Source organism: Chiloscyllium plagiosum, unplaced genomic scaffold, assembly GCF_037043375.1.
Source record: "Chiloscyllium plagiosum isolate Xiang-an unplaced genomic scaffold, Cpla_swu_hap1 HiC_scaffold_8, whole genome shotgun sequence".
In the NCBI taxonomy this organism is placed as follows: Eukaryota; Metazoa; Chordata; class Chondrichthyes; order Orectolobiformes; family Hemiscylliidae; genus Chiloscyllium; species Chiloscyllium plagiosum.
In genome coordinates, this window is record NW_028270146.1 from 74,745,275 (window position 1) to 74,770,321 (window position 25,047).

Below are 25,047 nucleotides of genomic sequence, written 5' to 3' on the forward strand. Positions count from 1 at the left end.
GGAGTCACAGGTAGATAGGATAGTGAAGAAGGCGTTTGGTATGCTTTCCTTTATTGGTCAGAGTATTGAGTACCGGAGTTGGGAGGTCATGTTGCGGCTGTACAGGACATTGATTAGGCCACTGTTGGAATATTGCGTGCAATTCTGGTCTCCTTCCTATCGGAAAGATGTTGTGAAACTTGAAAGGGTTCAGAAAAGATTGACAAGAATGTTGCCAGGATTGGAGGATCTGAGCTACAGGGAGATGCTGAACATTGGTGCGTTGGAGGCTGAGGGGTGACCTTATAGAGGTTTACAAAATTATGAGGGGCATGGATAGGATAAATATACTAAATTTTTTCCCTGGGTTAGGGGAGTCCAGAACTAGAGGGCATAGGTTTAGGGTAAGAGGGGAAAGATATAAAAGAGACCTAAGGGGCAATGTTTTCATGCAGAGGGTGGTACGTGTATGGAATGAGCTGCCAGAGGAAGTGGTGCAGGCTGGTACAATTGCAACATTCTAAAGGCATTTGGATGGGTATATGAATAGAAAGGGTTTGGAGAGATAGGGACTGGGTGCTGGCAGGTGAGGCTAGGTTGGGTTGGGATACCTGGTCGACATGGACGGGTTGGACCGAAGGGTCTGTTTACATGCTGTACATCTCCATGACTCTATGATTCTATCATCCATGTGCTTATCCAAGGATTGTTCAAATGTCCCTCATGTTAACTACATTAGCAGGCAGGGCATTCCACACCCTTACCTGAGTAAAGAACCTGTCTCTGACATCTGTCTTAAATCTATCATCTCTCAAGTTGTAGTGATGTCCCCTCGGATAAGCTGATGTCATCATCCTAGGAAAAAAACTTTCACCGTCTGCACTGTCTAATGCTCTGATCATCTCGTATTTCTCTATTAAATCCCCTCTTAGCCTTCTACTCTTCAATCAGAACAGACCCAAGTGTCTCAACCTTTCCTCATAAGATCTTCCTTCCAGACCAGGCAACATCCTGGTAAATCTCCTCTGCACCTTTTCCAATGCTTCCACATCCTTTCTGTAATGGGGCAACCAGAACTGTACATAATGTTCCAAGTGTGGCCGCACTAGTGTTTTGTATAGTTACAGCATGACATTATGGCTCTGGAACTCAATCCCTCTACCAATAAAACCTAACACACCGTATGCCTTCTTAACAACGCTATTAATCATGGTGGCAACTTGCAGGGACCTATGAAAATGGCTCCCAAGATCCCTCTGCACATCCACACTACCAAGAATCTTTCCATCCACCCAGTATTCTGCCTTCCAGTTAATCTTCCCAAAGTGAATCACCTCACATTTATCTGCATTGAACTCCATTTGCCACCTCTCAGTCCAATTCTGCTGTTTATCCAAGTCCCCCTGCAACCTGCAATATTCTTCCACATTGTTCACTACTCCACCGACTTTAGTGTCATTTGCAAACTTACTAACCCATCCAGCTATGTGTGCATCCAAGTCATTTATAAATGGTCCCAAAACAGATCCTTGTGGCACACCGCTAGTAACCGGACTCCAGGCTGAATATTTTCCATCAACCACCACTTCTTACAGAAAGCCAGTTTCTAATCCAAACTGCTAAATCACCCTCAATCCCATGCCTCTGCATTTTCTCCAACAACCTACCACATGGAACCTTATCAAAGGCTTTACTGAAGTCAATGTACACCACATCAACTGCCCTACCTTCATCTACATGCTTGGTCATCTTCTCAAAAAATTCAGTGAGGTTTGTGAGACGTGACCTGCCCTTGATTAAACCATGTTGACTATCTCGAGTCAAATTGTTGCTTGTTAGATGATTATAAATTCTATTTCTTATAATCCTTTCCAAAACTTCCTGCAACAGATGTAAGGCTCTCTGGTCTATAATTACCTGTGTCATCTCTACAGCCCTTCTTGAACAAGGGCACAACATTTAGAATCCTCCTGTCCTCTGGTACTCAACCTCTAGACAATGATGACTCAAAGATCAAGGTCAAAGGCTCCAACATCTCCCCAGCTTCCCAGAGAATCATCTGATAAGTCCCAGGGGACTTGTCTACTTTCACTCCTCCTAGAATTAATAACACCTCTTCCTTACTAACCTCGATCCTTTCTAGTCTAATATCCCATATCTAATTCTTCTCCTCGATAATATTCTCTTTTTCCTGAGTAAAACAGATGAGAAATATTCGTTTAGCACCTCTTCGATCCCGTCAGGGTACACACACAATTTCCCACTTTTGTCTTTGACTGGCCCTGTTCCTACCCTAGTCATCCTTTTAGAAAATTTTAGGGTTCCCCTTTATTCTACCTGCTAAAGACTACTCATGTCCTCTCCTTGCTCTTCTTAACTTTCTCTTTAAATCCTTCCTAGCTAATCTGTAACTCTCCATCGCCTCGTCTGAATCATCTCGCCTCAACATTACATAAGCCTTCTTCTTCCGCTTAACAAGAGATGCAATTTCTGTAGTAAACCACGGTTCCCTTACCTTATAACTTCCTCCCTGTCTGACAGAGACATACCTAGCAAGGACACGCAATATCTGTTCCTTAAACCAGCTCCATATTTCGGTTGTCCCCACCCCCTACATTTTGCTTCCCCGTTCTATGCATCCTATGTCTTGCTTAATAGCATTATAATTGCCCTTGCCCAATGATAACTCTTGACCTGTGGCATGTATCTATCCCTTTCCATCGCTAAACTAAAAGTAACCAAATTATGGTCAGTCTCTCCAAAGCGTTCACCTACCAATAAATCAAACACCTGTCCTGGTTCATTACCAAGCACCAGATCCACACGTGTCAGGAAACCCTCCTGCACATATTTGACAAAACAGATCCATCCAATGTACTAGAGTTATAGCATTTTCAGTCAATGTTGGCAAAGTTAAAGTCCCTCATAATGACCACCTTGTTCCTTTCACTCCTACCCAGAATCGTTTTGCCGATCCTCTCCTCTACATCCCTGGAACTCTGTGGAGACCTATTAAAAAAAACTCCCAGCAATGTGACCTCTCCTCTCCTGTTTCTAACCTCTGCACATACCACCTCAGTAGTGAGTCCTCAGCAAAAGTTCTTTCAGCTATCGTTATACTGTCTTTGACTAATAAGGCCACACCTCTCCCTCTTTTACCACCTTCCCTCTTCTTAATGAAAGATCTAATCTCTGGAAACGGCAACATCCATTCCTGACCCTGCTCTATCCATGTCTCCGAAATGGCCACAACATTGAAATCCTAGGTACCTATCCATGCTGCAAGCTCACCTACCTTATTTTGGATACTTCTGGTGTTGAAGTAGACACACTTCAAACCAGCTTGCTGTCTGGCAGGACGTTCCTGTGACTGTGAAATCCTGTTCATGCCCTCTATACTCCCATCCTCCTGTGCGCTGGAACTACACCTCACGTTCGCATCCCCCTGCTGAGCTAGTGATGTCACAGAGCAGCTCCCTTCCTTTACTATTCTCTGTCTCCTGTTGCCCAACCAGTTCTTTATCCATTTAGTTAGAACACCCTGGACCTCGTGCGACTTCACATTCTTCATCAGCCTACCATGAGGAACCTTATCAAATGCCTTACTAAAGTCCACATGTATGACATCTACATCCCTTCCCTCATCAATCAACTTTGGCACCTCTTCAAAGAATTCTTTTAGGTTTGTAAGACATGACCTTCTCTGCACAAAACCATGCTGCCTATCACTGATAAGCCCATTTCTTCCAAATGGGTATATACCACTGAGGGCGAAAGTGAGGACTGCAGATGCTGGAGATCAGAGTCAAAAGTATAGTGCTGGAAAAGCACAGAAGGTCGGGCAGCATCCAAGGAGCAGAAAAATCGACATTTTGGGCAAAAGATCTTCATCTTAGGGTTTTGTCCGAGACGTCGATTTTCCTGCTCCTCGGATGCTGCCTGACCTGTGCTTTTCCAGCACCACAATGGTCCCTGCCACTGATGTCAGGCTCACAGGTCTGTAATTACCTGGATTAATCCTGCTTCCCTTAAACGAAGAGACAACATTAGCAATCCTCCAGTCCTCTGGGACCTCCCCCATGCTCAAGGATGCTGTAAAGTTATCTGTTAAATCTCTAGCTATTTCCTCTCTCGCTTCCCTCAGTAACCTGGGATAGATCCCATCCTGACCTGGGGACTTGTCCACCTTAATGCCTTTTAGAATACACAATACTTCCTCCCTCCCTTATGCTGACTTGACCTGGATTAATCAAAGGTCTATCCCTAACCTCAACATCCGCCGTGTCCCTCTCCTTGGTGAATACCGATGCAAAGTACTCATTAAGAATCTCACCCATTTTCTCTGACTCCATGCATATCTTTCCTCCTTTGTCCTTGAGTGGGTCAACCCTCTCCCTAGTTACCCTCTTGCTCCTTATATATGAATAAAAGGCTTTGGGGTTTTCCTTAGCTCTGCTTATTAAGGATATCTCATGACCTCTTTCAGCCATCTTAATTCCTCATTTCAGATTGGTCCTACATTCCCGATATTCTTCCAAAGCTTCATCTTCCTTCAATCGCTTAGACCTTATGTACGCATCTTTTTTCCTCTTACTTAGTCTCACAATTTCACCTGTCATCCAAGGTATCCTAATCTTGCCATGTCTATTTCTCATTTTCATTTGTCTGTTATTTGGCTTATTCTGTCTTGTATCTGTAAAACTGCCAGAACATCCTGCAGGTTAATATTGACCAGGAACTTAACCGAACAGCTAAAGAAATAATGTGGCTACAAGGGCAGGTTGGAGGCTGGGTATGTTTTCACTTTTCCTAACTCCTCAAAGCCTGTCCACTAACTACAAGTAACAAGTCAGGAGTGTTATCGAATACCTTGCACTTGCCTGGGAGAGTCCAATCCAACAATATTCAAGAAGCTCAATGCAATCAAAGACAAAACAACCTGCTTGACCGATATTTCTATCTGCTACCTTAAATGCCTGTTTCCACTGTCACAGTGGCAACAGTATATATGCTGTTCCTTTGTTATTACTATTAGGTCAAAGTCCAGGAAGTTTCCACTTAATATCATTGTAGAAACTATCATTAACTCTGTAGTAATTCAAGAAGTCAGTTCAATGCCAGTAACATGGAATAATAAGATAACTGCCAGCAATATCCACATTTTATGAGCAAATGTGAATAAAATTCAAGAACTCCTTTTTGTTTTCCAGCAGGTTTACCCTGTGATTTTATTTACTTCAGTAAACAATAAGGGAAGGGGGGAAAAGAAGGGTTTAATCAGTGCTCTAGTGCCATCTGTTGTTAAGGATAATAATACAACATGTCTTTGAGACAGACGATTCGAGATATTATTTGGCAATGAAGAAATGTGTTATACTGTGTGTGTATATATATATAATATATATATACACACACACACAGTATAACACATTTCTTCATTGCCAAATAATATCTCGAATCGTCTGTCTCAAAGACATGTATTATTATCCTTAACAACAGATGGCACTAGAGCACTGATTAAACCCTTCTTTTCCCCCCTTCCCTTATTGTTTACCGAAGTCATCACTAACTGCTGCTTTCAAAATTTAAAAATCTTATAATTAAGTTGTAAACTTATAAAAGTACCTTTTCAAACTGAAAACAGTGGATACTTTGAACTTAAAATTTTGTTTTGTTAGTTTGCAGAATTAGAAATTCTTCTTTTAATAGTGGTTTAAAAAATAAAATTTGAGTGCTAATTCTGTTTCTCCTGGACAGATCCTATTTTTTTCTCAGATTAACCCAATAAGTGGTCCTAATTCTTTGACTAGTAAGTTGTGTGCAACTGATGGTTTACAACTGAAACAATTCTTAAAAAGAAACATGGAGTTAAAGCTTTTTTCTTACTCTCATCAGGGCTGCGATGTAAAAAATCCATCTTTGAAAGAAAATGTTAATTTGCATTGCTTGAGAAGAGGTCGGGCCATGGTTAGCATGTATGTGCAGCAGGAGTTGCCCTTTGACTGTCTACAGTGGATAGTTTGCTCACCATACTCAACCAGCTGTGCTTGCAAAACCTATAACATAGTGTCCAGTGCTAGATGTGATTTTGCTATCGGAACAATAACAGTTACGAAGTAATCCGGACTGTGCTAAGATTTACACTCTAAACTGATTTGTGATGAGCCATGGATTTCATTTGTGTGTGCTAGAAACTACATGTATTCGCACATGTGACCCTATCCTAGGTAGAGAAAGGTGTTAGTTTGTACATTACACTGTTTTCAATGAGAAAGGGTTTCGGAGACCACCAATCGCTGCTGCTTTCCTCATGGCATTATCCTGATTAATCAGAGTCTACCTGCCCGTTCTGTTAATCAGATATCTATGATTAGCAGTTAACAGATCCTGCTGCATCTCCATGACAGCTATAGTCCAACATTGCTCTGAAGATTATCCTTTACCTAGAATAATTGCAATATTTTAATATTTTTCTTTTGTATCGTTGCAAATTTCCTTTCATGCTCCCATGTAGTAGCTCTTACATTTTGTTTTGCTATCCTTTGCTGATTTTGTATCTTTTCCATTCTCCAGGGTCTGTTCTTTGTTTCTTATTTTGAATTTTTCTTTCAGTTTTATGCTGTTTCTTTTTATGCTTCATTAAGCTAAATTAGCTAAATTAATCTTATTATTCATCACTAGGTTTCTGCTCCCTATTATTTGTCTTTAGCTTCAGATCTCCCAATGCCTTTTAAGATTAATTCCTTTCATGATCTTACCACTCTCACTTTGTAAACATTTCTAGCTTTCCACTTTTTCCTTACAAACTCTACAGTTCCTCCCCTTTTGTTCCTTTTGGTTGCTTTCAGCAGTCTAAAATCCCCAATCTGAAGTTTCCACGCTGTGTCACCTTCTCTATTTACTGTGTTTTTAATTACCTTCTTAAACGCCACATCTTGGATCAAATCTTTGATATCTCCTTCTTTGACACCTTTTTTAAAATATGTTCTCTGCATTGTGACATTGTTCTACATTAAAAACATTCTGTGATGTTGTTATTATCTTTTACAAATAAGAAATTCCATTTTCTGACATTCCTTACTACTTTGTGTGGCATTTCTGACCCAAATATAAAACCCAAAAATTGGTTTCACGTGTAATCATTTTTCATGATCATTGCACTGAAGACCTGGTTTCAGTTCTGAAGAAGGGCTTATGCCCGAAACGTCGATTCTCCTGTTCCCTGGATGCTGCCTGACCTGCTGCGCTGTTCCAGCAACACATTTTCAGCTCTGATCTCCAGCATCTGCAGACCTCAGTTTCTCCTTCAGTTCTGAAAACTTTGAATTCGATTTGTACATGTAGAGGCAAATGTATTTTGTAGAAATTTTGTTTCAAGTTACATTTTTGCAGAGCAAATCATTTTTCATTTCTATGTAGTTTGTTTTCTTGAACTTTACAGCAACCTGATTCAACTGAAATTTATTGGCAAGTCCCTTACCCATCTATCAGCATTGGAACAGGATGTGGTGTATTATTCTGTGCATTGAGTTGAAGCAGCTCAGCAGGTGACAGAAATCTGTTTGACAAATGCCAACACTCTGCTTATTTTCTTGTTAGATTGCCAAGACAGTAGTGAAAGAGTTAAATTAACTTCAGAAACGAAATTACCTTCAGATGCAAACTCTAAAAATGCCCATTACAAAGACCAAAGGAACCAAACATTCTCCCAAAATAGGATCAAAGTTAAAGATTTTGTTAAGAAGAACATTGAGGTATGTAGAATTACTTTGACCTCCCCACAACCTGTTAACTACAACAGTAGCATATTGTTTCGAGGTATATTGGAATTGGATCAATTGTTGGCTTGTTGCATGTGTCCAATTTTATTTTCATCACAAAAATTATCTTTGACTTATTGGTATAATTTTAAACAGGTTTAAGTTGTTTGTAGGTGTTTCTATCATCAGCCCTAGTTGTTAAAAATTAATTACTCATTTTTGTAGTTGGCAAAAGAAGCAAAGAATCCAGTGCTACTGACTGATGATGAGAAAAAAAGATTAGCAGAACTACTGATGGATGTTGAAGCTGATTCATCAATTAGTGAAGTAAGATCAGTTGTTTCACACATTATAGCTCTGCATTCCTTTTATAGCAAAGTTAATCTTGATTGCTATGTGTAAAATAATTCAAGGTTGCTTTCTGATACCAAGTGTAATAATCATTCTCTACATCCTAACATTGAATGATTTTTAGATGGATTTGTAACCATTGGAGGGCATCATAGTCAAGCCCGGTGCCGTCTTCACTGAACACTTCCCACATACCAGTTTTTTTGACAGCAACCAGGGTGGAAACATACCAACTTTCATTACTTCAGTTCATGGGTGTTTGGGCTCATCATAGCTCACGTACTGCTGCTGAAATCAACTGAGTATAGATAGACTCATGAATCTAGTCTCTGGGATTAAAAAAAAAGTGGGCTCAGAATTGGCACATAATTGGCATCATGTTCCTTTGGTGGGGTTATCAATCTAGGAGAAAGTGAGGACTGCAGATGCTGGAGATCAGAGCTGAAAATGTGTTGCTGGAAAAGCGCAGCAGGTCAGGCAGCATCCAAGGAGCAGGAGAATCGATGTTAAGGGCATGAGCCCTTCTTCAGGAATGAGGAGAGTGTGCCAAGCAAGCTAAGATAAAAGGTAGGGAGGAGGGACCTGGGGGAGGGGCATTGAAAATGCATAGGTGGAAGGAGATTAAGGTGAGGGTGATAGGCCAGAGTGGGGTGGGGGCGGAGAGGTCAGGAAGAAGATTGCAGGTTAGGAAGGTGGTGCTGAGTTCGAGGGTTGGGGCTATCCCCTTCACCTTAACCTCCTTCCACCTATCGCATTTCCAATGCCCCTCCTCCGTCCCTCCTCCCTACCTTTTATGTTAGCCTGCTTGGCACACTCTCCTCATTCCTGAAGAAGGGCTCATGCCCGAAACGTCGATTCTCCTGCTCCTTGGATGCTGCCTGACCTGCTGCGCTTTTCCAGCAACGCATTTTCAGCTGGGGTTATCAATCACCAGTACCTCTTTTGGTGGTTTGCTTAAGAGGGGTGCTGAAATTTGGACCTCCCTAATGCTATCTAAAAGGCAACCTGCACCTTTTTAAAGGGAAGTTACATTTTGGCTGAGTGTAACTGCAAGCTAATTCAGGATCTTGCAGGCAAAAGAGAAGTTTTTTTAGGAACCCATTGTCTCTCATATGCAGCACTGAAGATCATGAATTAGGAGATCAGCTGGAAGATGATATAATCATCCCATCTTGTGACAGAACAGTAATGCTAAACTACTGCACTGGGTTATGTCAGCAACATTGTAAGGTTGGAGGATGCACCTATCTTGCTATTTGGCTATTTTATATTGTACTCTCTCACTCATATACTATGCACTACTAAGTTAAAATACCTCCAGCCAACACTAATCTGCCGACTTACTGCTCACTGAGGAGGCTTCAGACCAATCCATATCAGCAGCCTGCTTTGAAACTCTGCTCACATTTTGATATCACAGCAGCTGAGATACCGACAACTTTTCAAAACAATTAATGACATTAAAATTAACCAATACCATGCTTTTTGAAAAAACGATTCTCTCTATTTACCAATGTTAAATGATCCTTTTAAAAATTTCCAGGGCCTGAATCCAAATTCATGTCTTCATCAGAAACAAATTAGATCCTCATTATATCACTTATCTATGTGCTAAGTTTCAGTGAAATCCATTCATTTAGTTTTTGATAAAGGTTGTTTGCACACAAAGCAATTAACAAACAGGAGCAAAAAAAGGTCCTTTTGAGGAGTAGAGGTAATCTGGATTCTCCCAACAGATCTCACCTAAACTATATTTTTATCTGGATCCAGATTCAAACAGACAGAAAGATGACTGTCCAATATAATTTTTGTCTGCTGTAACTGCAAAACTACTGCATTGTATTTTGAGTAACACAGTTTTTCAACACACAAAATCGCCATAAGCAATCCTCAACTTGACACAATCCAGAAGTTGCTACTTTCAATAGTCTGCACTCCAGTTTTGCATAACTATAAGGATCAATTTTTAAACCTATTTTCAATAATTTGTTTGCTAAATTATTTGATCTGCTAATATCATAGTTTGGAATAATAAGATGTGAAACTAAACACTGATTTTACTTTTTTCGGCTGGCAACTCTTGTATCTAAGCTGGTTCCAAACGTATGGCTATGCAGTCCTTTGACCTCACTTTGCAAACCTGAGAAGTGGAGGCTGATCTTTGGCAACCTATAATTCTATAAAGAATTGTACTGTACTCGCAGCTGTGTAAAGTTTGCTCAGGTTTGTACCCTGGAGATGATGATGCAAGTTCACTGCCGAGCTTTAATACAAGAGGGGAAGCAGCAGCCAGGAGTCATAAACTCAAATCAATTGGTATAGAGAACTGGTGCTGTGCACTTTCTCCGATGATAGGAGGGAGCATCTTGACCTATTGGACAGTAGTTGTTCACCTCAAGTTGGTAAGTAAAGTGCTGATCCATTACATTCCGTTTGCTTTAAAGGGTGCTCAGAATTTAAAATATCTTGCCAGCAAGTGACAGAATCCATCACAACAGGCAAACAAATGAAACAGACTAAAAGAAAGAAGATACCAATTTTTTGTGGGCAAGCTGGAATGTTAAGACTAAGTGCCTGCAATGGTGAAAAAAACTGGCCAATAATGAGCACAAGACAGCTGTGATTGATGTGGAACTTGCTTACTGAGCGTAGATCACATGACATGCTCACCCAGCAAAGGCAGATGAAGGGCCTGAACAAGGTGAAGGCTTGGCAATAAGGAACTCACTACTGTCAACAGGAAGGCATTAGAAAATTGAATAAAATGTTATTCTTTATTGCTAGTGGAATAGAATACAAAATTACGGATGCTTCGTTTCATTTAAATAGGACATAAGTGAGACCACAATTGGAATATTGTGTACAATATTGTTTCCTTATTTAACTAAGGATGCCTCTGGGTTGGAAGCGGTTCATAAAAGACAAGTTAGAGTGGATGGGTTGTCTAATGAGAAATGTTAGTCAGATTGAACTTGTAACCCCTGGAGTTTGGAAGAGAAAGAGTATTGACAAGGTAGATATGAACGAAGATATAAATTCAGTGATTGTCCGGAACAATTTTGTGTGGACCCATGGAAGCAACATGAACAGATTCAAGGAAACTTCAAACAGCAAGACTCAAAAGAAAGATTACAAGAGGATGCCCCCACACCTTGCCACCTCAGCAGGAAGCTGTCTTCTGCAGAAATGTTTGTATGGTACCCTTTCAGAGATATTTAAATAATGGGGTTTAAAAACTGACTTACCCCTGGCCTGAGTGTATAGTGACATGTTCCTGTGTGCTGTAGTCGACTGTGAACTTTCAGAACAACTGTTAAACTAAGGACACAAAGGGAAAGCATAAAATTAAAGAACCCAAAGAATGTTAGAAATAAAGCATAAGGAAAAAGTATTGAGTAAGATAACTTTGCTGGGAAAAGCAGAAAGTCCAGCTCTGTACATGAACAAATGTAGGCAGCTATGAAACTTAATTAGTCAGTAAGGAGGAACAAATGCCTTTGACAGATCACTTCAAGTACCTACGAGAAAAGACAATAGGGGTTTGAAGATTGTGAGGTGGAAAACAATGAGGAATGGTTTTAAGACATAAAAACAGTCAGTAATCAGGTTTAAACAAGGACATGAAGTAATGAGTAATTTTACAGGATATCAACACTTAATGTCATCACCCGAGTCAGTACAAGGGCAGTTTCTTCATCGCTATTCTAGTAATGTGATCAAAAGACTAACAAGTTCATCACAAGCACAGCAGGAATGTGGGGAGAACATCATGTTCATCAGCATGAGTTTGATTGACATGTTTAGTGGGCAAAAAACTATATAAATACTAAAGATTGTGAGTGCCATTTCAGAGTAGTCTGAGAGAGCATGAGGTTGGTAAGTGCTGGTACCATTACCTCTCCTGAGGTTTTAGAACCTCTACTTAGACTAGGGCTTGGTGTCTTGTTCCTCTGTAACTGAGACACTGTAATAAATGTTTAAATAAATGTGCTAAACCTTTAATGGACTGCTTGTAAGAATTTTATTCCAGGCAATTGAATGACCTCAGGGAAAGAACCAGTGAAGGTTGAGTAGATTCCAGGAGGGAGTCCTCCCTTACCCACTGAAGCTCTCGGGGAGGCTTTGACAAAACTCCCTGCACTGTATGTAAATAAAGGGTAAAAACACACTCTTAGTGAGTGTCACCAGCCAGCTATCAGTAAAATGGAAATAAGATAAACCTGCAAAGCCAATATTAAATTTGACTGTTGAACTATCAATGTCATTGCTATTCGTATCATCCAGTGTGATAGTTGCAACATTCTGTTCCTCATGAAAAAGTCAGAGACTGAGTGGTGTATCGTTTTTTTTAAACTTATTTGAATTTGCTTATTATTCCTAATCTGTGTATATGCATGCTGTGTTTTTATTTCTTCTCATGTTTAGATGATCAAGGAAGTCTGTTTAAATTGGCTTTTTTTCAAGCCATGAATTCATTTGGTCTAGGAGAAAGACATCCAGAAGCAAAAGAATCCTTTGTAAAGGTGCTTGTTTCAACCAATTAAAGGGCCAGTTGAGTAAAGAATGGGAGCAATCTGGAAGCTTAACTATTTTGGGTCTGCTGATTGATCGTAACAGACGTAAAGTTCAACAGACTACGAGATGGTCTATCTCTTAATGTTGCTGCTTCAGCACATGGATTGTCAGGGTCATGTATGAAGTTATCAAAAGGAATGGATCTACTGTATTAACAAAGATAATGTCCCATGTCTTGGTTTTCATTTAAGCTATCACATGACCTTAATAAACAGAGATGGGTGGAACACCGTTATACTCTAGCGAAATCATAGTCACTTAGGAAGGTCTAGACACCATAGAAGGCCTACCTGTTTGGTAGAGCTAGACATTGAACCCACAGTAGAGAAGCTTAGCTAAGCTGTTGTCTCACTTGCCATAAGCAAAGTTCCAGATTCTACTGATTCTACTGTGCTTAAGCTCAAAAAGCATGGGAAAACAGCAGTCCTGCAGCATCTCACAAACCTCTTGGTCTTTGCTGGAGGGGTCAATGCTCCAAGAAATGCCTCTTGCGATCCTGTACAGGAATGAAGATAACCGTCATGATCGAGAAAACCATCAAAACATCTCTGTGCTAAGCTTCATCGGGAAAATATTTTTGTGTTGCACTTGTCAGACTGCAGATGCAGGGTGAATACGTGGTTCAGCATATCAGTGTCATATCAAAGGTGGAAGATCGATAAGTGAAATGGTCTTTAGTCTAGCAGCTGCAAAGGAAATACATTCAACAAAGAAAAGCACTTTATTATGACTTCCCACCTGTTTCACCAAGGAATTTGAAGATGTGAACGGAGAAAGTTCTTAGTTAAAGAAAATTGTCTAACTACCAAAGTTACTCAATATGATAATGTGATGAGTAAGGTTATGACATGTTGGAACAGGCAATAATGATTTTCTATTCTTTTTATTTCATCATATACCTTCATGTTGGTGACAGAGGTTGTCTATTTCCATACCAGTGCTGACAACTGTTCAGCCTTGCCAGTGTGAGATCCAAGACAAGCAGCACCAAGTCCTTATCCAAGAGTTGCTTTACAGCATTGAATTGTTGGAGTTGACATCTCTAGGCTCCACAATCATCAGCAATATGAAATCAGTACAGATGTTATGGAGCTATTATGTCCCAGTTGATTAAGAGCAATGGAATAACAATAACTTGACCTCAGTCACCAAACTGCGAGTCTACAAAGCCTATAATCAACCCAACAGTGGTGAGACATGAGCAGCATATTTCCCCAAGAGTTTTCACCATTGCTGTCCCATATTCTGACCATCCATTTGCATGACAAGGTCACCATCTCAGAAGTCCTGGAGCATGCTAATTCCATCAGCATACACTTGCTGCCACGCTAACAATATATCTACTATTAGGACATCTACAAGTGAGATAGGAAGATGATGTACATTGATGCTGACAGCTGGGAGGCTATCACTGTCAGCTGTGACCTCTGGAGGCTGATTGTCTGGAAAAGCACTGGAAGAGGTGAGCAGAAATGAAAAGCTAACCTGGCCAAGAAGAGGATTCAGAGAAAACAAGCCAATGAATCATGCACCTTTTTAGCTTGATGGTTTACAACAGAGACAACTATGTCAAGTGATTGTTAATACATATTTGACAATTATGGCGTAAACCATCGTCATAGATGATGCATGGTGCCCCTGACTTATGTCTTAGCTTTTCCACTGGACTCACAAATCCAGCTCATTTAACTGGCTTCATTTGAACAGATGTCTTCAGTTTACTTTTTGTTTATTGTGTTAATAACAATTTTATCAACAGCAATACTTAAAACTTTTAAAATTGTAGAGAATTGCCCATAATGCTATGTGGGACATTGAATACGAGAGAGACAGGTGGGAGATATGATTGAACACATGACTAAAAATAAACATTTAAGTGAGTCTTTTAAAGGTAAAAATCACACAAAACCAGGTTATGGTCCAACAGGTATATTTGGAAGTACAGAGGAACCTTGATTACCCGGCATTTGATTATCTGAATATTAGATTATCCAGCAAGATCGCAAGGTTCCGCTGCTCAGCTAAACTGTTATCTGGTATTTGATTCTCCGGAATTTGATTAACTGAGCGAAATATTGCCCGCACATGTCCTTCGGATAATTGAGGTTCCTCTGTACTAGCTTTTGGAGCACTGCTCCTTCATCAGATAACTAGTGGGACAGGAACATAAGACACAGAATTTATAGCAAAAGATTACAGTGTCATGCAATTAATATGGTTTATTGAACATACCTAGATTGGTGTTAAGTCTTTCATCTTTTAGAACGGGATGAAGGTATCAATTCATTAGTATGCAAATCTCAGAACAACTTCCAAGTCACATTCCTGAGATAATTTAAGGTTTTATAAAAAATGGTGACATATCAGCTCAGACAATGCATTAAAGGTGTAAGGTTAAAGTCTGTCTGTATTCCAATCTTGAGTCAGATTGGTTCTATTTCCAAAGCTTTTAAAGCTGTGAGATTCTTGAGTGTCAGAATTGGAAAGAAAAGAGGATACACAAGAGACCAAATTCCAATCTGCAAGGTCATAGTATAGAATCATCAGATTGGCTAAAACTAACAACATATATGAATCAATTTCATAAAGTGATTTATTTATGAAATCCAATCGTTGTTTCTTCATTTATTAGAGAACAAGGAGTCATGGAAGGATATAGGATAACCGGTTGAAAATGTGGGCGGAGAAATTTTAAAGAATCATTTGAAAGATTTTGATCGTGGTGGAGGTGCAAGGAAGTAATATCGTGAAGTTGAACATCGTCTTGGTAATGGATACGCTATGAGTTTTGGGTCAAAGAGAAGCAGTTGGGATAAGGAACCAATAACTGGTATTTAATAGGTACTGCCTGTACTGATTTTAGTTTGGGGATCAAGAGGAAAGGGCTGAATTGTACAACAAGTTGTATTCGCACTGAGAAATGGCAGTATGTCACAACTACTCAGTTTTTAAAAAGTGTATAATCTAAGTATATTGTTTGTTTAGGTGTAACAATAGTGTAGCTCACTGTTTAAAAAAAAAACTTCCAGTATCACTGTAATATCAGTTTCAAATAGTAGTTTTGAGAGAGGAAATGCAAAAATACTTTCAGCAGCTAACATGGTGTCAAGAGTTTCTCCATTCACAAGTAAAGCATGCCTTCGGACCACTGCCCACCCTCCACAACCTGATCCAACGGATTCAATCAGCTCCCCAGTCATGAGCACAAAAAGTGAAGAAACTAACAAGCGAAGAGGAGATCTGTATGCTTTTTGTCAGTGGCCTTCCTATGGACATTAAACCACATGAGCTTTACCCTTGTCTTTCGATCATTTAAGGGATATGAAGGTTCACTGATCAAACTAACATCGAAATGGCCAGTTGGCTTTGTTACATTTAACAGCAGAGCGGGAGAAGTATCAGCAAAGAATGCTTCATTCACCTAGCCTGCTGCTGCACTGCACACTCAGATGCGCTGGTATCCTCCATCTGAAGCATCTCCAGAAGGATGAAAGTCTCGTCATTAAGGGTCACTAAGGGCTGTGGATTTAATAACTCTACTGGTGAATTTTGTTTCCACATGAGAAGATTCTTCAAAATCTGATTAATGTAATGGACTTGTAATTTTGTTGTTAAAATCATTTTATGCTGTGTGTCAATAACTGGCTTAAATATTGGCTGTCAGAGTCTTATGAAAGCTGGTAATGCCATCCAGGTGGTTATCATGAAATGATAAAAGGAGGGAATGAAGATGTGTATAGGGTATGAGCAGGCAGGGGAAGAGTTAAGTTCGGCGCTTTTTGAAAGAAAAGGTTCAGTTGAGCATGACTCAAATCAGATAAGAACTTACTCTTAACAATGGGTGCTGCAGGCAAGAGTAATGGGTTAACAAGGTGGAAAAGAATTCATTATGTAGAGCTATTTAACAAGATGAGGTAGCATTCAGCATGTAACATCAGTTAACAAGGTGAAAAGTATTCATTATGTGAAGTCAGTTATTCATTGTGTAACAGCAGCTGGCTTAATCTTTACCTATTGACACTCGCTAATTGTAACGGTCACCCAATCAATATGTATGTCACCTTATCTGGATGCTCCTCCCTGTAAAATGAATATGTAGTTCATTGAGAAACTGTTATTCGAGAGATGACAGTGAACTCATGTCTCTGTGCACATGGGCGATCATTCTCTCTCCCTCCAGGGCCCGGAATAAAGATGAAGAAGGTAAAACTACACTGTGTCTCTGAGCATTTTGCTTTGATTGAGGGGGGAGCGGGATGACTGTTTCACAAAAATGATATTTCAGGTGAGTTCTGTTCTCCTTATGAACCTCTTCCTCTTGGATCCTACTAGTGTAACAGTTATAAACCACTAACCATTTCCTGATGAAAATTTACAAGCTGGTTTGTAGTGGAGCAGAAGTTTAAATCAATTAGCCCTTTCATCTAAAATTTCTTTCACCCAGTGCTGTGTCTGGTTCTTATCATTTAAGATTTAGTAACTGATGAACATTTTATAAAATATAATGTAGCCAAAAAAATTCATTATTTAAAATATCAAGTAACAAGTTGATAAACATTTAATTTCAAGTTAATTATATAGTCACAGCCAGATGTGTGACATAAGCTGCCTTAAAAGCAGGATTAAACTTGCACTTATGCTTGTAGTGCTTCAGGCAGCAGCAGGTTTCAGGAGGGAGGAAGTTGGGCCCTGAGAGATGGGCATCTCCTGACTGTCTGGAGGTGGTGTAACTCTCTTGGCATGTGAGGAGTTTGGGAAGTTTACTTTTACACTATCTGATAGCAATGAACTGAGATTTGAATGTCATATAATATTGATTTCATTTTATACAATTTGAAATTCCTTCAATACTGCTCCATTTCTTTTAATGGAAATCGACAAATAAAATGAGTTGACTTGGCAGCAGATGAGATGCATTATGGAAAATGTCATATCTCAATTTATTGTGCTGGTTCATGGAGAGCAGACAGTGGGCAATAGTAGAATATTTGAGTTTGTAGCAGGGATGTCTATCATTACTGTTGCGTTCATGCCACAGAATTGCATGTGTTCATTGTTCTTTAAACATCTGCAATAATAAAGATGTGCTCTAAATGTATCTATTACTTGAAGAATTTACTGGCACTTCTATTTCTAGATTTTATGATTTTCTCAATCCTTTGAATATTGAATTTCCATTGCAGTTTTAACAAAAGCACCTTATCTATAACAGTTAAGAAATGTAATACTTGTGGAACAGCTGAATCTTACTAGCAATCACAAATTATAATTAAGTCAGTATTTTTCTTTTCGCCATGAAAATAATTTTGAGATATTGTCATTGCTGCCCACTGAATACTCTTGTCTATTAATTAGTTGATCCCTACCTTGTGATTTAATTACAATCATATCTGCTTTCCTACTTCTATACTGATGAAGGGTCATTGAATTTGAAAAGTTAACTCTGCTTTCTCTCCACAGATGTTGCCAGACCTCCTGAGTTTCTCCAGCAGTTTCTGTTTTCTGCTTTCCTTTTTTTTGTTAAGTTTCTTTCACGATCAGTGCTGTGTACAATACATTTTTTTGCTATCTAATTTTTATTAAAGTTCTGGTTTTCAGTTGTACAAGTGAGTTCTCATCTTACTGAAAAGTTTACATTGATGCTTTGTATTTTATTTGTCTGCAGGACACTTCAGTTCCCTGGGCATTATCTGTGGTAGAAAGAGAAGGATACACTCCAGAACCCATGGATCAACAACAGTTGGCTGACATAGATGCCAGACTGCAAGTTTTCAATTTGGATGATGATTTCCCAATGATTACCAGCTCATTGTCCAGTATACAAACCCAGAATTATCAGGTAAGTGAGGCCAGGCTATCCATTAAAAAGAAAATTGGGAATTTATTTCAGAAGGTATCTGACTCACTCATCTGGTAATGAATATGCAAGAGCACAAATTGAAAATATGATTAATAAGGTAATTATGAATTTAGTTGCCAAAAGTTCTTTATTACAATAGATAAGAACAAAAGAATGTAACTTCCGGATCTCATTATGTAGGGGAACCAACTATCAGTTGTAAATTTTTTCCTACATTGTTAGAGAAATTAAAATCTACATATCAAGAGATTTGGAGAAAGTGAGGACTGCAGATGCTGGAGATCAGAGCTTAAAAATGTGTTGCTGGAAAAGCGCAGCAGGTCTGGCAGCAGCAAAGGAACAGGAGAATCGACGTTTCGGGCATAAGCCCTTCTTCAGGAAGGGCTTATGCCCGAAACGTCGATTCTCCTGTTCCTTTGATGCTGACTGACCTGCTGCGCTTTTCCAGCAACACATATCAAGAGATTTGTTAGTCTACCTAACCACAGCAAATCATAGCTATTTCCAACAAATGTGTATAATATTTGGTTAATGTAACTGTATATTTTGCACTGTTTCACCTACTTCACTGTGACTTTTAAAGTGAAGATGGTTGCTTTGTATTAGACTGGTCTGTTGTCTATGTTTTGACTATCATGCTATGGCATGCATCCATGATGCTGAAACAATTAGTAGTACAAGCTCGACTGCTTGGACTAGGACATGAACAGATGTCAAGAAAATTTAACTTGAGAGAACCTGTTTATATAAAATGCATCAGCTCTTTTGAAAACTTGAGAATGCAGTTGTGCATATGTAGTTAAGTGTGCTTCACAGCCGAATAATTAAATTACTCTCAACATCTACCATGGACATTTGTATTGCATATATTTGGAAGCTATTTTGTTTTCTGCTTCCGATGGTGTTGTAATTCAAGTTCAATACTGTCAATTTCGTGTGTTTCCTTTGTGTTATAATTCATATTCCCCTTTTTGATTTCACCAGTTTTGTGTTTCTATGATAAACTTGCGTAAAGTAATTGGTCTCACACCAAGACTAAACCTAAACATAGCTTCACTTTGTTTGAAGATATATTATGAGATTCCTCAGCAGACATATTTACTATAAAGATGCAGCAACTGTTGTTATTATAAGAAAATGTAATTGCAATTTCCTCATGCCACATGCTGCAAGCTACTGGTCACACGTTCTACATCCTATTTCCTCATAATTACCATGTCCTGTATTCAAATTATATCTCAATGTGCACAATACAACTGCTAAATATCTGCATGACATTAAATAGCTCAAACTGTGCACAATTTAAGGAGAAATGCTCCTTTCCAAAAAATAATTATGATAAATTCATACTATGACTATGCCAGCAGGGGGTTACATTGTGATTTGTTCTTGAGCTGGATCAGCCCTTTAAATTTACATTTATACTTTCAAGCTTAGCAATGCTGTGTAGACAAATACTGCTTCGCCCTGATGAAAAACAGAGCATGAAAATGCATCATCCTTTCTAGGCTTAATTTATCTTCATGTAATTAATGTGATAACCACATCAAACAGTATGCAATTTATGAAGAGTCTTTTTGTACTGTAGTTCTCAGGTGGCATGTATTCATCTGTGTCAAATATCTATTTATTTGCCATTCTAATGTCTGTAACTTGCCTTTGTGTTATGCAGCTGTTAGCTAAAGCCAGCATGTATTGCCCATTAAGCCCAGAACAACTACAGATGCTGTAAATCGGAAATAGAAACAGAAGTTGCTGGAACAGTTCAGCAGGTCTGGCAGCATCTGAAAAGAAATTTCGGATGGTTGCTCAGAAAGTGTTGGTTAATATATGGAAGATAGGGTGGGGGGATGAGGTAGGAATAAACAATAGTTAGGATAGAGCCCAAAGAGAGAGTAGAACAGTTAGACAGACAAAGGAGTGGATAACAATCTGGCTAGGAGAGTGAATAACTGTTAATGGAGACTGTTAGTGACAAATAGGTAGTGTGTAATGGCAGAATGTGATAAGAAGGCCTGGTGTGTGGGGTTGGGGGCTTCGACATGGGTGAGTTCAGGTTCTAAAATTATTGAACCACATATTGAGTCCAAAGGGCTGTAGGTCCCCAAGTGAAAAATGAGATATTGTTCTTATGCTGAGCTTTGCTGGAGCATTGCAGAAAGTCTGAGACAGATGTTGGCCAGGGAACAGATTGGTGTGTTGAAGGATGAGACCAGATATGAGACCAGGATAGTCTCTAGGCTCTCCGCTTCTTCCTGGAGCAAAGGCCTGAACTCTCAACACTTTCTCCTTTAACACCTTTTTTTTCAGGTCAGAGCTGTAGCCATGGGTACAAGCATGGGGCTTATGCCTGTCTCTTCAAGGGGTACATGGAACATTCTTTGTTCCACTTGTATTCAGGCCTCCATCCTCAAATCTTTTCTGATATATCCATGACATCATTGGTGTTGCTTCCCTCTCTTATTTAGAATTGGAAAAGTTCATCAATTTTGCTTCCAATTTCCATCCCGCCCTCACTTTCACCTGGTCTATCTCTGACCCCTCCCCTCCCTTCCCTTCCTCAACATCTCTGTTTCTATTTTTGGGGATAAACAGGCCACCAATATCCACCAACTCCCACAGTTACCTGCACCATACATCTTTGCACCCTGCTTCCTGTAACAACTCCAATCCAGTCTCCCAGTTCCTCCGTCTCCATTGCATCCATTCTGATGAGGCTGATGTTGATAAGGGGGCTTCCAAAATGTCCACCTTCTTCCTCAACTGAGGATTCCCCAGCACCATTGTCAACCGGGCTCTCAGCCGGGTCCGACCCATCTCTGGCACTTTTGCCTTCACCTGACGCATCAACTCTAATTTAATGCCCATCCATAATTGCCTTTTAAAGGATGGTGGTCAGCTGCTTTCTTGAACTGCTATTGTCCACCTGGTGTAGGGGCACCCACAATTGAAAAGGGAAAAAATGTATTTTTACTCAGCAACAGTGAAGGAACAACAATATGTTGCCATGTCAGAGAGGTTTGTGACTTGGAGGAGGTCTTGTAGCTGGTAGTATTCCCATTGCATCTTCTCCCCTTGACCTTTGAAGGTATTGAAAATAACTTGCAGATTTGTAAGGTGCTGTTGAAGGATGATTGGCAGCAGTGCATTTATTTATGGTGCACATTGTTGCTACTGGGTTTTGGTGATGGAGGGAGTGAATATTTCAGGGAGTAGATGAAGTATTGATCAAGTGGGCTGCTTTGAGAACGTTGAGCTTCATGAGTACTATTGGAACTGCAGTCATCCAATCAATTGGAGAATATTCCATCAAACTCCTGATTCTCTCTTTGTAGATGATGGACAAGCTTTGGAGAGTCAGGAGGTGAGTTACTTCAAAGTTTCGAGCCTTGAACCTGCTCTTCCAACTGTATGGTGAGATTCAGCAATACTTTAATCTGCAGGGAAAATGGTTAGATTCTATATTACTACATTGCGTGGTACATGTCTAAATTCAGGATTACTTGCCACTTTTCGGCCCAACCCTAAATGTTGAGATTTTGGTGCATGTGGGAATGAACTGCTTCAGTATTTGGGGCATTGTTAATTGTGTGGGACACTAATCATCTGTAAGCATCTCCAGTTCTGGTTTTATGATGGAGAGAAGGCCATGAATGAGCAATTTAAAATAGTTGGGCCAACAACATTATACTGAAGAGCTCTCTGCAGCAGTGCCCTGGAATTGAGCTGATTTACCTTCAACAAGCAAAACCATCTTCACTTATATCAGATATGACTCCAAATAAAAGAAAGTTTTCCCCTTGGTTCCCATTGACTTCAGTTTTGCAAGGGCTCCTTGAAGCCACAGCTGGTCAAAGGCAATGACTTTTGCCTCACCTCTTGGTCTCCAGATTTAATGGCTCAGAACTTTTGATTAATATCAGAGTTGTTATGACAAATGGCATAAGAAAATTGGAGTAAGAAAAACAATCCTCTTTCCTGCCTGGCCCTTTTTTTAATGAGCCAGTCTTCCAAGATGGCCACTTCCCAGAGCCTCCTTTGCAACTAGGTACAGAGAACTTGACACAGTGCAGAGAATGTGAGACCACCTGCCAAATTCCCCATGATGCTGGAGTAGTTTGGATTGCAGCAGTAGGCAGTGGGAATTAAACTGCAAACTAAATTTAATATATTAAAATAAAAAGCTATAGAAGTTTCATGAGTGTTGCTGTTGACCAATTGTAAATATAATTATTTTCAAATTTTAAACATTTTAAAGGCATTGTTGTATAATCATTCCAAGTAAAATGTGTTTTGCTTATTTAACATTCACTGTTACTTAATGATTCTTAGTGAATAAGTCTGGGTGATTGTTAAGAGTTAAAGATGTCCAATGTATTTTGGTGTTCCAGCCAATGGCCATGATACCTGGTTATCAATTTCTCTCTGATCCTGGAATATGCACTTTTTTTTCCTCCAGATCCTCATAGCTTTCCAGTCCTGTCTCATAGTATCTATGTGCTGTTGTAGCAATACCCAATTAAAGCTGCAATTCTTTTAAAAAAAATTACTGTCCTTTCAGCCAGTATTACTGCATGGGTTTAAGGTTTTATCTTTCGTACAAGAGTTTTTGGTTTTAACTCGAACAATGCTTTATCTTAGCTCACTGGCTCAACAAAGAATAGGGCTGCTTCTGCAGATTTAGCAGATCTCAGGTTTGGGTCTGTAGATTTCTGCAATTCCTGCATGTCTGTGTCAAATTTGAAATGCTTTCTGTACCATTCTCTGAGATATTATTCTGTGTTAAGTGTTGCCACAGTTTATGGGATTCGCTATTGTCAATCTGCAGTATCTGTTCATCTTGAAGTTTTTTGGGATTCCAGTATGCTTTTTACTTGAAGATCTAAATTCTAGTTTCTCTCAGTTGGCACTATTTAGAAATACTGCTGGTCATCACTGTTCACTATATTGTGGCAGAGCCACCCCCCCCCCCCCCCTGCAGGTTGTATGTGAGTTATTTTTAGTTTGAAATGGGGTGGAGTGAATGAGGCTCTCTATCTTTCTGGTCTACCTAGAAGATTCTTGTTCAGTAAATAATATAATTACTTGCAGGTTAAATGGATGTGACATACATTACTAAAGAGGCTGTTAGGAGCAAACTAGCCCAAGTCTAAATAATGTTGCCAGTGGATCCAAAGAAAGGGAATTCTTGGATTGCTTACAGGATGGCTTTTTGGAACAGCTTGTCATGGAGCCCACAAGGGAGCAGGCTATTTTGGACCTAGTGTTATATAATGAACCAGACTTTATAAAAGATCTTAAAGTAAGGGAACACATAGGAAGCAGCGATCATAATATGGTAGAGTTCAATCTGCAGTTTGAAAGAGAGAAGGCAAAATCGGATGTAATGGTGTTCCAGTTAAATAAAGGTAATTATGAGGGCATGAGAGAGGAACTGACGAAAATCGACTGGAAGCAGAGCCTAGTGGGGAAGACAGTAGAGCAAAAATGGCAGGAGTTTGTGGGTATAATTGAGGACACAGTACAGAGGTTCATCCCCAAGAAAAGAAAGATTATCCGAGGAGGGATTAGACAGCCATGGCTGACAAAGGAAGTCAGGAAATGTATCAAAGAAAAAGAGAGATCCTATAAAGTGGCCAAGAGCACTGGGAAATCAGAAGATTGGGAAGGCTACAAAAACAAACAGAGGATAACAAAGAGAGAAATAAGGAAGGAGAGGATCAAATATGAAGGTAGGCTTTCAAAGTCTGTGAGAAGATTTGTAGCTCTCGGGTGCTCGTTGTTGTGGTTCTGTTCGCCGAGCTGGGAATTTGTGTTGCAGATGTTTCGTCCCCTGTCTAGGCGACATCCTCAGTGCTTGGGAGCCTCCTGTGAAGCCCTTCTGTGATGTTTCCTCCGGCATTTATAGTGATTTGAATCTGCCACTTCCGGTTGTCAGTTCCAGCTGTCCGCTGCAGTGGTCGGTATATTGGGTCCAGGTCGATGTGCTTATTGATTGAATCTGTGGATGAGTGCCATGCCTCTAGGAATTCCCTGGCTGTTCTCTGTTTGGCTTGTCCTATAATAGTAGTGTTGTCCCAGTCGAATTCATGTTGCTTGTCATCTGCGTGTGTGGCTACTAAGGATAGCTGGTCGTGTCATTTTGAACACCAACTAGCCACGAAACGACACGACCAGCTATCCTTAGTAGCCACACACGCAGATGACAAGCAACATGAATTCGACTGGGACAACACTACTATTATAGGACAAGCCAAACAGAGAACAGCCAGGTAATTCCTAGAGGCATGGCACTCATCCACAGATTCAATCAATAAGCACATCGACCTGGACCCAATATATCAACCACTGCAGCGGACAGCTGGAACTGACAACCGGAAGCAGCAGATTCAAACCACTATAAATGCCGGAGGAAACATCACAGAAGCGCTTCACAGGAGGCTCCCAAGCACTGAGGATGTCACCTAGAAACGTCTGCAACACAAATTCCCAGCTCGGCGAATAGAACCACAACAATGAATC

At 39.8% G+C, this 25,047-nt stretch overlaps 1 protein-coding gene across 6 annotated transcripts in view; it reads left to right on the forward strand.

Annotated features, from left to right (window-relative positions):
• The window catches only part of LOC122553719 (fibrous sheath-interacting protein 1), a 400,816-nt gene that overhangs the window by 37,948 nt on the left and 337,821 nt on the right, over positions 1 to 25,047 (forward strand). For all 6 annotated transcript variants that reach the window (XR_015757930.1, XM_087990007.1, XM_043697966.2 and 3 more), the window contains 3 exons: positions 7,579 to 7,733; positions 7,965 to 8,066; positions 18,331 to 18,504. Coding sequence is in view for 5 of the 6 variants with exons in the window: in XM_087990007.1 (XP_087846133.1) it covers positions 7,579 to 7,733; positions 7,965 to 8,066; positions 18,331 to 18,504 (431 nt within the window). In the remaining variant the exon portion in view is untranslated. The remainder of the gene's footprint in view (positions 1 to 7,578; positions 7,734 to 7,964; positions 8,067 to 18,330; positions 18,505 to 25,047) is intronic.